Source organism: Leucoraja erinacea, chromosome 18 (assembly GCF_028641065.1).
Source record: "Leucoraja erinacea ecotype New England chromosome 18, Leri_hhj_1, whole genome shotgun sequence".
NCBI lineage: Eukaryota > Metazoa > Chordata > Chondrichthyes > Rajiformes > Rajidae > Leucoraja > Leucoraja erinaceus.
In genome coordinates this window covers 12,203,675-12,217,856 of record NC_073394.1, presented here as the reverse complement: position 1 = coordinate 12,217,856, position 14,182 = coordinate 12,203,675, and the positions used below count along the sequence as shown (strand labels likewise).

At 48.3% G+C, this 14,182-nt stretch overlaps 2 protein-coding genes across 4 annotated transcripts in view; both read left to right on the top strand.

Moving 5' to 3' along the window:
- The window catches only part of LOC129705655 (F-actin-monooxygenase MICAL2-like), a 131,059-nt gene extending 126,374 nt beyond the window's left edge, over positions 1-4,685 (top strand). For both annotated transcript variants that reach the window (XM_055649332.1, XM_055649333.1), the window contains one exon: positions 1,901-4,685. In XM_055649332.1, coding sequence (XP_055505307.1) covers positions 1,901-2,085 — 185 coding nt within the window. In that variant the 3' untranslated portion in view covers positions 2,086-4,685. The remainder of the gene's footprint in view (positions 1-1,900) is intronic.
- Positions 4,686-5,706: 1,021 nt separating this feature from the next.
- LOC129705654 (alpha-parvin) overlaps positions 5,707-14,182 on the top strand; it is a 50,563-nt gene continuing 42,087 nt past the window's right edge. Inside the window, exon 1 of one of the 2 annotated variants that reach the window (XM_055649331.1) lies at positions 5,707-5,941. In XM_055649331.1, coding sequence (XP_055505306.1) covers positions 5,809-5,941 — 133 coding nt within the window. In that variant the 5' untranslated portion in view covers positions 5,707-5,808. The remainder of the gene's footprint in view (positions 5,942-14,182) is intronic. The other variant, XM_055649330.1, reaches the window with a different exon arrangement.

The window sequence follows — 14,182 nt, the reverse complement described above, 5'->3', positions numbered from 1 at the left end:
TACAATCTATCCATTTACAGTGTGTAGATAGATACATGATAGTCAAGTTATTTTTATTTCTATAGCACATTTAAAAGCCAACTCTCGTTGACCAAAGTGCTTGGTGGAGGTACTAACGTTATTCAACAATGGTTCATAGATTAAGTACATACATAAATACATACATATCGCCCTCCCCCAGAGGACGTCAAGAAAGGCTTCAGAGTAAAGATGAGTTTTAAGTCTCAACTTAAAAGTGTTGATGGAGGGGGTAGTTCTCAAGGGAAGAGGGATGCTGTTCCACAGTCTAGGAGCTGCAACCGTAAAGGCGTGGTCACCCCTGAGCTTGTGCCTAGACCGCGGGATGATCAGTAACCCCAAGTCAGCTGATCTGAGGGACCTGGAGGTGGTGTGGTGGGTAAGCAGATTTTTGATGTAGGTGGGGGCAAGTTTGTAAACATCAAGAAGGATCTTGAAATGTATTCGGAACTGCACAGGGAGCCAGTGGAGAGAGGCCAGAGTCGGGGTGATGTGGTCCCTTTCTCAGGTGCCCGACAGGAGTCTCGCAGCGGCGTTTTGGACCAGTTGCAGGCGGGACTGGGAAGATTGGCAGATGCCAGTGTAAAGGGAATTACAGTAATCGAGGCGTTTAGTGCAAGGTAAAGCCAGCAAAGTTTGGTCAATTTTAAAGTGGGAAATGTTGCTGTAGGACTACAGATTTAAGAGTGTGGGACAATTGTCCTGCGAGTTTGTAGATCTGCTTCTGTGCCCTACGATACAGTGGGACCACCTTCACCAGATGGTTGGCAGCTGTTCCAGAAGGCAGCTCATCCCACCTTCCCAAGGACGCATTCGGATGGGCCACAAACTCACAGCTCTAGAGGGGTGGTGTATGTCTTTAATGATGCTGCCTGCTTTTTTGAGGCAGCGCCTCCTATAGATCCCTTCGACAGTGAGGAAGTCAGTACCTGTGATGGACCGGGCAGTGCCCACCACCCTCCGTTTAGTTTAGTTTAGAGATACAGCTCGGAAACAGGCCCTTCGGCCCACCGAGCCTGCGCCAACCAGTGCTCCCTGCACATCAACACTATTCTACATACACGAGGGACAATGTACAATTAAACCAAGCCACTAAATCTACAAACCTGTACGTTATTGAAGTGTGGGAGGAAGCCGGAGCACCTGGAGAAAACCCACGCGGTCACAGGGAGAACGTACAAACTCCGTACAGACAGCACCTGTCGTTAGGATCGAACCGGCGTCTCTGGCGCTGTAAGGCAGCAACTCTATCGCTGTGCCACCGTGCCGCCCTCTGCTGTCTCCTTTATTCCTGGGTGCTTGAGTTGTCATTTTGGGTTCTCTCTGAAATACTGGTCCCAGAGATCTAATAACCTCAGCTTTGAAAAGATCCCATTGGGGCGGCACGGTAGTGCAGCGGTAGAGTTGCTGACTTGCAGCGCAAGAGACCCAGGTTCGATCCTGACTCCGGGTGTTGTCTGTACGGAATTTGTACAGCCCCCCCCCCCCCCGTGTCCGTGTGGGTTTTCTCCAACATCTTCGGTTTCCTCCCACACTCCAAAGACGTACAGGTTTGTAGGCTAATTGGCTTGGTATAAATGTAAATTGTCCCTGTAAGTGTAGGATAGTATTCAGACTCGGTGGGCTGAAGGGCCTGTTCCTGTACAGCACTCTCATGGGAGCGGCACGAGGGCCAAAGCCCTGGCGCCAGAAATCCTGGAGAAAACCCACGCAGGTCACGGGGACAACGTACAAATGCCGTACAGACAGATCCCATAGTCAGGATCGAGTCCGGGTCCCTGGCACTGTAAGGCTGCAACTCTACCGCTCCGCCCTGTTGCCCGTTATTGTCCAGCTTCACTCCCGTTGGTTCACCATCTGGATGCTTTCGTTCCCTGAACAGATTTCCGGAAAACCGAGAAGGAGATTGCGGAGGAGAAGCAGATGCTGAGCGAGATGCTGGAGGTGATAGAACAGAGAGACAAGTTGGTGGCGCTACTGGAGGAGCAGAGGCAGCAGGAGAAGGAAGAGAACCGGGACTTGGAGAGCTGGATGTTGGCCAGAGGCTACAAGTTCAACTGGTCCTGAGTCCCACCATTCACACACGCTCCATAAATGGATAACGCCGTAGACCTCCAGCAGAAGCAGCACCAGTGGAGGGGGTCTTTTTAACCAAAGCCACCTGTTGAGAGGAGGCTGGAACATTGACACTGCACCTCCCTCTATTTGTTTAGTTTTTAGTTTAGTTTACAGCACGGAAACAGGCCCTTCGGCCCACCAAGTCCGTGCATCTCCAGCGATCCCCGTACAATGGCACTTTTGTAAATAGCCTAATTCTGCCCGTGGAACTTAAGAACTTATATGGATCAAATGCAGGCAGAGGAGATTAGTTTAATTTGGCATCATGTACGGTCCGGACATTGTGGGCCGAAGGGCCTGAACTCCTGCTGTACTGTTGTAGGTACCAAGAGTGGGATTGGTGGAGGGTGGTTGGACTGATCAAATAGCTCTCTCAACACCGCATAGGGGCTCCTGTAACGTTTCCTTATTGGCAGCGGAATTAGGTTAAAGTCGCCCTCTTCTCAAATCCCTTGAGATTTGAGAATCATCTGACAGAGATTCTCCAGTTTCATTAATTTCTGAGTCTGCCTTGGGGCAAAGTTCCCAGGTGAGAAGTTATTCTCGGCTTGCTATTTCCATGCACCCTCTATTGTTGGAGTATTATGGTTCGGTGAAAGACTCACTTCTGGGTCTCTGATCAGTCACAACATACAAGCCTCCTGGGTGTTCCATTGTCATCAGTACTGGCAATTGAACAATGAAATTCCAACTCGCTGCAGCTCAACAGGCTCATTAATGCAAAAACATACAGATAATTATATAATAATCAATAATACAACGGATTAATAACTGGGTGACATGGCGGCGCAGCGGTAGAGTTGCTGCCTTGCAGCGCCAGAGACCCGGGTTCGATCCTGACTCCGGGTGCTGTCTGCATGGAGTGTGTATGTTCTCCCTGTGACCACATGGGTTTTCTCTGGTTGCTCCGGTTTCCTCCCACACTCCAAAGATGCCAAGGGTTGTCGGTTAATTGGCTTTGGTAAAGATTACAAATTGTCCCTAGTGTGTAGGATAGTGTTGGTGTACAGGGATCGCTGGTCAGCACGGACTCGGTGGGCTGAAGGGCCTGTTTCTGCGCTGTATCTCTAAACTAAACTAAATGGTAATATTGTGTAACCATAATAGTGCAAAACCTAAGTTTGTCGTGCAACCCAACGCACTGTCCCTGGAAGATCATAGCTGCTGAGGTTAGTGTTGTGCAGTGTTCAAGAGCCTGATGGTTGCTGGGAAGAATCTATGCTTGCACCTGAGTTCTGAGTCTGCGTCTGAGTTGAGTTTATTGCTAGGTGTAGCGAGGTACAGTGAAAAGCTTTTGCTGCGCTAACCAGTCAGTGGAAAGACAATACATGATTACAATCAAGCTGTCCACAGTGTACAGATACAGGAATAACGTTTAGTGCAGGAGCTCACAGTTTTCATGCCCCTGTGCCTGCTACCTTATCGTAACAGTGAAGTGAGAGTGTGGCCAGGGTGGTGTGTGTTTTGATGATATTCGCTGCCTTTTTGAGGCAGTGCCTCCTATGGATCAGGTCAATGGTGGGGAGGTCTGGCAGTGCCTCTGTGGACCATGACCTGGAAGGGGAGCCCCTGCTTGTACCCTGAAGACCAGACACCGGGAGGATGGAGCCGGTGACAATGGCGGACGCGACGGGCGTGGAGTGACGGCGGTGGGAGAGGGGAGGAAACTGGGGTCGGGTCTACTGTGCCCTCGAGGTTGGCTGTAGAGGGCACCCCCAGGGAACAAAAGGGTGAAGGGGTGAGGAGGGGGACATTGGTTCACAGGTCAATGCAGACTTCTAAGGGAGGCGATGGCTGGAGGCCTGCAGCAGCCTGGGGTTCGCCAGGAACGGGGACCACTCATAACAACTAGAGCGCACATTGGACATTGAAAATGGCACCAAAACAAGGCGTATCTTGCACGAGGGATTAGTGGGCTGTGTCTGTACACTTGCTAATCGGGGATGTGCTTGGGAGTGGCAATACTCTACTGGATTGTTTGTCAGGAAATAGTTTCACTGTGTGTTTTGCATTTTGCACATATGTCAATAAAAGTGCCATTGAACAGTGGTTATGCCTCACACAACCCCGCTGAAAGTTATTTCCGGCTGTGAACATTTTGCTGCTTCTTGGATATTGACGTCCGATTCCTACAATTCCACACTGACTTGCTGCACGAGTGTCACATTGGATGCAGAGCTTCATGCTACATCCCTGCTGCTCACCACTGCCTCTGAAGGAATCCGTGGAATTCTTTGCCACAGAAGGCTGTGGAGGCAAAGTCAGTGGATATATTTAAGGTTTAGATAGATAGATTCTTGATTAGTACAGGTGTCAGAGGCTATGGGGAGAAGGCAAGAGAATGGGGTTAGGAGGGAGAGATAGATCAGCCATGATTGAATGGCACAGTAGACTTAATGGGCCGAATGGCCTAATCCTCCTCCTATCGCTCACGATCTTATGCCTCCACAGTTGTTTGTTTATCCCCAGCTACTTCGCCACCCTAATCGTTGTACTAGTCCCACACCCCCTCCACTCAGAAGCAGCCTGCTCTGTACAAATTCATTCTCTCCTCCAGTCTCTCGGGGGGTGAATCTGTGGAATTCATTGCCACAGACAGAAGTGGAGGATAGCGCTACTGTACGGAGTGACGAATGGTCAGCGTTGGCCGAAAGGCCTGTTTCCACACTGTATCTCTAAAGCCTAAAGACAGGTTTGGAGAAAATTGGGCCAAATGCAGACATTTTGGTTGTCATGGACAAGTTGGACCACTGTCATGATGCTGCACGGTACAAACTAGTCCTTTGGTCAAACTTGTCCATGCCGACCAAGTTGACAGACTGGGCCAGACCCACTTTCCTGCATTTGGCCGATATACAACCCCATAACCAACCTAGTGAATCCTCTCTGCTCTCTCCAGCCCAACTCCTTAGAAGTTTAATTTAAGCAGGATAGGGTACTCTGCTCTATTATTCTTTGCTTATTCGTTTTTCTTATATATACCGAACTCTTTTGTTGTATGTTATGGTTTTTACAGATGTTTGCCGATCTGTGTGCTGCTGCAAATAAGAATTACGTTGTACCGTTTCGGATCATATGACAGTCAAATATTATTGACTCCAGGGCAAACGGAGACTCCCAAAGTACAACCTTTCTACATCTAACTGTAACTTCGGAGACACGAGAGAGAGAGAGAGTGGGTAACAGAGAGAGAGTAACTTTCCACAATTCCCACTCTGGGATTGGGGCCACTGGATTTCAGCAGGTTTCTGGAGATGTGTCGGAAGGAACTGCAGATGCTGGATGCTGGTTTAAAATGAAGATCAGACACACACAACAGCTGGATGGTTCAGGGGACTTGTGTTCTGTGGTACACAAAAATGCTGGAGAAACTCAGCGGGTGCAGCAGCATCTATGGAGCGAAGGAAATAGGCAACGTTTCGGGCCGAAACCCTTCTTCAGACTGATGTTCTGGGCCCGGAGCTGAGATTGAGTGGGAGTGGGAGTGGCGTTTTCGAGACAGGCTCTCCCTGCAAGACTCACTGCCTTCCAATGCTGGAATTCGGAACTTGTTGCCAATTCCGTTTCCGTCCACACACTCTAACGTGTGTGTGTGTGTGTATCAGAGCTCAGCTCTCTCCCTCCCTCCCTCCGGACCGGACCGGGCCAAGGCAAGGCAGTCACCGCCCGACCATGGCCAGCTCCCCACAGAAATCCCCTTCCACTCCCAAATCCCCCGTCCCCAAGTCCCCCTCTTCCAGAAAAGACGAATCATTCCTGGGGAAACTCGGGGGGACTTTGGCCAGGAGGAAAAAAGCCAAAGAAGGTAAATTAAAGAACAGGATTTTCCGCGCGTTCTTGTCACCGAGGGCGAAATATTTGCTCTCGCCAGGTTGGGGGGGAGAGAAAAAAGTTTGCAAAAGTTTTCAAAACTCATCTTGAGGTTTGTGTAAAGTTGTGAATCTTTAGTTGCTGCCGAAGACTTTACGCTCTGGCTGGGTGTAGCCAGACTCTGTGGAATGTTTTTCCGGTTATGTGTCTTACTCGCTGGCTTCGAAAGTTTTCTTGTGGTTCGGGTCGAAAGTTTTGCGAGTTGTTTTGCTGCGACTGATCAAAAGACTGGGGCGGTGGGAGGGGAGGGGGAGTTGTCTGTTTGTGGCTTCTATGGAAGGTATACTAGTCGTTTATTAAAGTGACTTTTCATAAAGTGAACGCTCAAAGTCTTTTTCTTCAGGGTGCTGAATTCTAAAACTAGGTTTAAGGTGAGAATTTAGAGATACAGCGCGGAAACAGGCCCTTCGGCCCACCTAGTCCGTGCCGGCCAGTGATTACCCCCCTCCCTACACCAGCACTAAGGACAATTAACATTTTTTTTCTAAGCCAATTAACCTACAACCCTGAAGATAGATACAAAATGCTGGAGTAACTCAGCGGGACAAGCAGCATCTCTGGAGGGAATGAATGGGTGGAGTTTTGTGTTGAGACCCTTCTTCAGACTGGAGAAAGGGTCTCGACCCGAAACGTCACCCATTCCTCTCCAGAGATGCTGCCTGTCCCACTGAGTTAATCCAGCATTTTTTTCGTCCATCTTCGGTGTAAACCAGCATCTGCAGTTCATTCCAACACAACCCACAAACCTGCACGTCTTTGCAGTGTGGGAGGAAACCGGAGCACCTGGAGAAAACCCACGAGGTCACAGGGCGAGCGTACAAACTCCTTACAGACAGCATCCATAGTCAGGATGGAACCCGGGTCTCTGGCGCTCAAGGCAGCAACTCTGCCACTGTGCCGCCCCAAGATGGGAGAGATTTAAGTCCTTGTTCACATGAAGCTTACAGGGTAATCGGTATACATACAGTAATGATGAATACAAAGGAAGGGCACAAAGTGCTGGAGTAACTCAGCATATCAGGCGGCATCTCTGGAGAACATAGATAGGTGATGATTCTGGTCGGGGCCCTCTTCAGACTGATTGTGGGGAGGGGGAAAGCTGGGAGGGAAGAGAGGTTGGACAAAACGTGGCAGGTGGACACAGGCCAGAGAGTTTTTTTCTTTTCTTCTCGACCTGTAATCAGTCTGAAGAAGGATCCCGACTTGAAAAGTCACCTCCCCATGTTCTCCAGGGATGCTGCCCGACCCGTTGAGTTACTCCAGCACTTTTTGTGCCTTTCCTTGGATTGCTGGTGATGTGGAAGCCCAGGAACTTGAAGCTGTGGACCATCTCTACAGCTGCTCCATCAATGAGGACATAAGATCATGAGACATAGGGCCAGAATTCTACCATTCCTGACATGCGTAATGCTTGAAACATCACTACCAATGCATCCACTCTGTCATCAGCTACTTCTGACAAGGCGGTGTTCACCCTCTTGCTTCCTTGGCTCATTAAGGACTAGGTTGTTTTCCTGACACCGTTCTGGGTCTCTTTGGTGTACCTTGTCTCACCGTTGTTGATTTGGCCGACAATGGAGGTGTCATCAGCGAACTTGAGGTCCAGTAGTTCACTTCGAGATGGATCTCTCCTGCCATTTAATAATTGCACTCTGTTATACAGGTGCGACTCAGTGCTTAGTTTAGTTTAGCTGTACAGCGGGGAAGCAGGCCCTTTGGTCCAACCATTGTTATTGTACCTGCCTCATCTACTACCTCTGACAAATCGTACCACATACCCCTCACCATGGCCTGGGGTAAATGTCCATAATAATAGCCCTGTGAAAACATCTTGCATTTCAATATAAATGCAAGTTTTGCATCCGGAACAAGTTGCGATGTTTAGAGTGACGAAACAGAGTGTTTTGGGCACTATGAGGGCTATGAACACAGACCGGTGTAGTCTGAAATAGTCTTGACTGATTTGAGCCTTTCTTTGTGCCTTGTGTATCTTTAATGTTGGGGTTTGCTCTGGTTGAAGATGTTTTAATTAGATTTTCTAGAGAGTCAGGAGTCGAGAGTGTTTAAATGTCATAGACTTTGGAGATACAGTGTGGAAAACAGGACCATTGGCCGCTCCGAGTCCGCACCGACCAGCGATCACCCCATACACCTGCACTATCCCACACACTCGGGGCAATTTACAATTTTACCAAAGCCGATTAACCTACAAACCTGTACGTCTTTGGAGTGTGGGAGGAAACTGGAGCACCCGGAGAAAACCCACGCATTCACACGGAGACTGTACAAACTCCATACAGACATCACCCGTAGTCAGGATCGAACTTGGCGCTGTAAGGCAGCAACTCTACCGCTGCACCACAGTGTCGCTCTATGATGATGAATATTATAAATGAATGACCATAATATTAGGTAACGATAATAGTGCAAAACCGAGTCCACAGTTCAAACAAAGACACAGTCCACTGGAGGATCGTAGTTGCTGCTGATAGTGTTGTGCAGTGTTCAAGAGCCTGATGGTTGCAGGGAAGAAGCTGTTCTTGAACCTGGTGGTTTTTGGGCTCCTGTACCTTCTCCCCGGTGTTAGTAGCAAGTTGAGAGCATGGCCAGGGTGGTGCGGGTCGATGATGATGATATTGGTTGCCTTTTTGAAGCAGGACCTCCTGCCGATCCCATCGGTGGTGAGGAGGTCAGTACCTGTGATGGAGCAGGCAGCATCCATCACCCTCAGTTGTCTCCTTCATTCCTGGCCGTTCGAGTTACCGAACCAAACCGTGATGCTACCAGTCACTATGCTCACTGCCGTGCACATGTGTAGTTGGATAGAGTATTCGGCAACATACAACAAGTTAACAGAAACTTGTTGGAGGTGATGGGGGTGAGTGTGGTGGGGAGAATGTCCTTTGGTTCAGCAGGTAAGGCAGTCGGCAATAAGGTACGACGTTACAAGTTGAATTTTGCTTAATAAATGCACTGCGACGCAGTGTGAGTGAAGGAGCAGGAGTGAAATATACTGTTGAATATATAATAATCAATAATATAACACTGTTGTATGTGGTAGCCATAATAGATAATAGACAAAAGGTGCAGGAGTAGGCCATTCGGCCCTTCGAGCCAACACCGCCATTCACTGTAATCATGATTGATCATCCACAATCAGCACCCCGTTCCTGCCTTCTCCCCATATCCCATGACTCCGCTATCTTTAAGAGCTATATCTAACTCTCTCTGGAAAACATCCAGAGAATTGGCCTAAACTGCCTTCTGGGGCAAAGAATTCCACAGGTTCACAACTCTCTGGGTGAAAAAGTTTTTCCTCATCTCTGTTCTAAATGGCCAACCGCGTATTCCTAAACTGTGGCTCCTGGTTCTGGATTCCGCCAACATCTGGAACATAGTACAAAACCAAAGTCCACAGTGCAACCAAAGACACAGTCTACAGAAGGTCATAGTGGCTGAGGTTAGTGTTACACTGTGTTCAAGAGCCTGATGGTTGCTAAGAAGAATCTTGCTCCTGAATCAGGTGATGAGTGCTTGCAACCTAGTGTATCTTCTGTCCCTTGGGAGAGAGTAGCAGAGGGAATGACCGTGGTGAAAGAGATCCTTGATTATGTTGAAGATAGACACTAAGTGCCGGAGTTACTCAGTCAATCAGGCAGCATCTCTGGAGATGTTTCAGGTCTGGACCTTTCTTCAGACTCATTTATTTTTGATATTCCTTGATTACATTGGCTGCTTTCCCAAGGCAGCGTAAATGACAGTCTAAAGTGTAGATGGCGCCCATGGTGGGGAGGCAGTTTTGTATGATGGACTGGATTTGTGGCCACAACTCTGCAATTTCCTGCGGTCTTAGACAGAGCTGTTGCCAAGCTGTGATGCATCCCGATAGGATGACTTTATGGTGCATCTGTAGAAGTTGGGGAGAGTGATTGGAGATATGCTGCACTTCCTCAGCCTTCTGGGAACGTGAAGGTTTTTTGACAGTAGCATCAATGTGCTTGAACCAGGCTAAACTGTTAATGATATTTATTCTTTGGAACATTAAATTTGACCCTCTATACCTCCGCACCATTGATACAGTTTGGAGTTCGTACTCCACCCAGCTTCTTGAAGTCCAATTATCAACTTTTAGTTTAGTTGACATTGAGGCAAAGATCATTGCCCTGACTCCATGCTTCGAGTCTCTCTATCTCCTTCCTGCACTCCGTCTCGCCATTGTTTGAGATCCAGCTCAACACAGTGGTGTTATCTGCAAACTTATAGACGGAGGTAGAGCAGACTGTGGCCGCATCCATTGTTGGTGTATGGGGAGTATAGTGAGGGGCTGAGAACGCATCTTTGCACGGCACCTGTGGCGAAAGTTATCATGGAGGACATGTTGTCACCTATCTTCACTGATAGCGGTCCGTGGATCAGGAAGTCAAAGATGGAGTTGTAGAAGGGGGTGAGTCCTGGGTCCCGGAGTTTGGAGATGGGTTTGATGGGGAGTTTGGAGATGAGTTTGGATCTGTGGACGGGTCCTTGCTGGCTGGTGAAACCGTTAGGTGAGAGCAGTGCGCCTCTGTGCCAACGTGAGCTGCACACTGCGCTGAGCGATGCATCGAGCTGCAAGCTGGGTTGCATGCAGGAGACTGCACGGGGACCACACCGGGACAGAACAAGCCTGGTGCAGGTAGCCACTCGATGGAAGATGAGCTGCAGTATCTCTGACTCTCTGCCTAAGAAGCAATTGGACTGGTTGCCTAATGTATAGGGCAGGCTTCAAGGGATATGGCCCATACACTGGCAATGGGACTAGTGGAGATGGGAGATGTTGGTTGTGGGTACGTTGGGTTGAAGGGTCTGTTTCCACACTGTATGAATCTGCCTTGAGTCTACAGGCCACTGTTTGTCCTCATCGAGCTCATCACTTCTTTAAACTTTATATTTATGCCTGATGGCAGGACTTTCATATGAAGAAAGACTGGATAGACTCGGCTTGTACTCGCTAGAATTTAGAAGATTGAGGGGGGGATCTTATAGAAACTTACAAAATTCTTAAGGGGTTGGACAGGATAGATGCAGGAAGATTATTCCCGATGTTGGGGAAGTCCAGAACTAGGGGTCACAGCTTAAGAATAAGAGGGAAATCTTTTAGGACCGAGATGAGAAAATCATTTTTTACACAGAGAGTGGTGAATCTGTGGAATTCTCTGCCACAGAAGGTAGTTGAGGCCAGTTCATTGGCTATATTTAAGAGGGAGTTAGATGTAGACCTTGTGGCTAAAGGGATCAGGGGGTATGGAGAGAAGGCAGGGATGGGATACTGAGTTGGATGATCAGCCATGATCATATTGAATGGCGGTGCATGCTCAAAGGGCCGAATAGCCTACTCCTGCACCTATTTTCTATGTTTCTATATCTCCCACCTCCACTGGGAGTACGTTCCATATACCACCGCCCTCTGTGTGAAAAATATGCCCCTCTTGTCTCCTGTAAATCCTCCCCCTCTCACCCTAAACCTCTGCCTTCTAGTTCTTGATACACCTGACCTGGGAAAAAGAGTCTGTGCATCCACCCTATCTGATTCCTTCATGTTAGTGTTCACAAGTTGGATGAGGTCAATGTCCAGCAGTCATGAGGAGACAGGAAGACCCCCGACACACTGCTCTCTGCTGTCTTCATCGGTGTTAACATTGAACGTGGCACAGTACTGCACAGGAACTAATCTCTTCCGCCCTCAATATCTCTGCCTAACAAGCTAAACCAATCTCCTCTGTCAGTACGTAATCCATTCCCTGAATATACACGTGTTTATCTGAAAGCCTCAAACGCCACTATTGTACCTGTCTCCGCCACCACCCCTGGCAGCGTGTCCCTGGCACTAAACGAAAATCTTATCGCACACATCTCCTTTAAAATGGGTCAAGCAGCATCTCTGGAGAAAAGAAATAGGTGACATCTAAGGAATTTTGTGTCTTCCGTGTAAAAAAACGTCTGCAGTTCCTTCTTCCACATCTCCTTTAAACCTTGCTCCTTTCATCTTCAAGCTCTGCCCTCCAGTATATTTCCGTGAGAGGAAAAGGTTCTGACTGTCTATCCGAGACGTCTCATTATTTTATATACTTCTATAAGGTCTCCCCCCAGCCTCCGATGCTCCAGAGAGAACCGGCTTTGTAAAAATGTGAGCTCTGCCACTTGCTTTGCCTTCCCTTATGCTCTGAAGCCTTGTGAGGTAATTTGTCCTTTTATGGTTGAAAGTTGTGGATATTGAACAGAGATTTAACTCCCCAGGCAGGGAGCGTTCACTTCTGTTGCTGTTCAGTCCTAATAAGGCCTCGGTGACATCAGCTCCTGCCCTTGGCTCCCTCTTCAAACTGAATTGAAAGTTCAGCTGGCAATCCAGAGGGAGGCCAAAGCAATGGAACTAGCAAAGTAAATTGGAGCAACTTGGGTTCAGAGAGATGCAGATGCCGGAAGCTTGTGCACGACAGAGTGCTGACGGAATTTGAGTCTGAAGACGGCTCTTGGACCCGAACGGTTACCCATTCCTTCTCTCCAGAGATGCTGCCTGTCCCGCTGAGTTACTCCAGCGTTTTGTGTCTATCTTCAGTGCAAACCAGTGTCTGCAGGTCCTTCCTACACAGTGCTGTTCTAACTCAGTAGGTTATAGAGACAGGACCTTTGAAAACGCCCCATCTACACTAGTCCCACCTGCCCCCATCCCTCTAAACCTTTCCCATCGATGTACCTTTCCAATTGTCCCTTAGATGCTGTTGTAGTATTAATGATAGTAATCCCTTCTTCAGACTGATTGGAGTAGGAGGGAAAGTTTGTCCCACTCCCACCTCTCTTTCAGCTTACTCCAATCAGTGTAAATAAAAGTCCCGTCCAGAAACGTCACCTGTCCATTCCCTGCAGGGATGCAACATGAGTTCAGTCTTTGTTGAGAGGTAACAGATCCTAACAGTGGTGTTCTGTTAATTGGGCTGCACTAAATTGGCTGCCCTCCAACTTCAGGAACAATGTACATGAACATGTCCCTGGAGTATTAAGTTCACCGATCCCGGGTTTCTGGGAGATTGCTGTAAACCTAGGGATTATAGACACTAGACAATTGACAATAGGTACAGGAGTAGGCCATTCGGCCCTTCTAGCAAGCACCGCCATTCAATGTGATCTGCCTTCTCCCCATATCCCCTGACTCCGCTATCTTTAAGAGCCCTGCTCTCTCTAGCTCTCTCTTGAAAGTATCCAGAGAACCAGCCTCCACCGCCCTCTGCGGCAGAGAATTCCACAGACTCACAACTCTCTGTGAGAAAAAACTGTTTCCTCGTCTCAGCTTACCCCTTATTCTTAAACTGTGGCCCCTGCTTCTGGACCAGGGTTTATTTACAAAGTGTATTTACAATGTTATTTGCAGGTTTGGGGATTTTCAGGTGGGAAGGGCGGAGAGAAAGATTTACAAGATTGTTGCCAGTACTCAAGGGCATGAGCCATAGGGAGAGGTTGGACAGGCTAGGATTTTAGACACACAAATCTGGAGTAGCTCAGCGGGACAGGCAGCATCTGCGGAGAGAAGGAATGGCTTTTATTTTAATGGGCTAGGATTTTATTCCTTGGAGCGCAGGAGACAGAGGAGCGTTTAGTTTGGTTTAGTTTAGTTTAGAGATACAGTGCGGAAACAGGATTCTCAACACACCGAGTCCGCGCCGACCAGCGGTCCCCATACACCAACACTATCCTACACACACTAGGGACAATTTACGATTATACCAAGCCAATTAGCCTACAAACCTGTACGTCTTTGGAGTGTGGGAGAAAACCGATCACAGAGAAAACATACAATCTCCGTACAGACCAAACCCGCGGTCAGGATTGAACCCGGGTCTCTGGTGCCGTAAGGCAGCACCTCTACTCGGTCTTCAAAAGTTTACTTTCTTTGAAGATTAAATCTTCTGTATCTGCGCGAGCTTCTGAATCTCTAAACTAAACCAAAGATCAAATGCATCTTACGAGCTGTCTGTATGGACTTTGTACATCTCCCCGTGATCTGCACTACTATCTCCAGGATATCCGGTTTCCTCCCACACTCCAAACACGTACAAGTTTGTAGGTTAATTGGCTTGGCATAATTGTGAATGTGCGTGGATCACTGGTCAGCGCAGTTTCGGTGGGCCGAAGGGCCTGTTTCCTC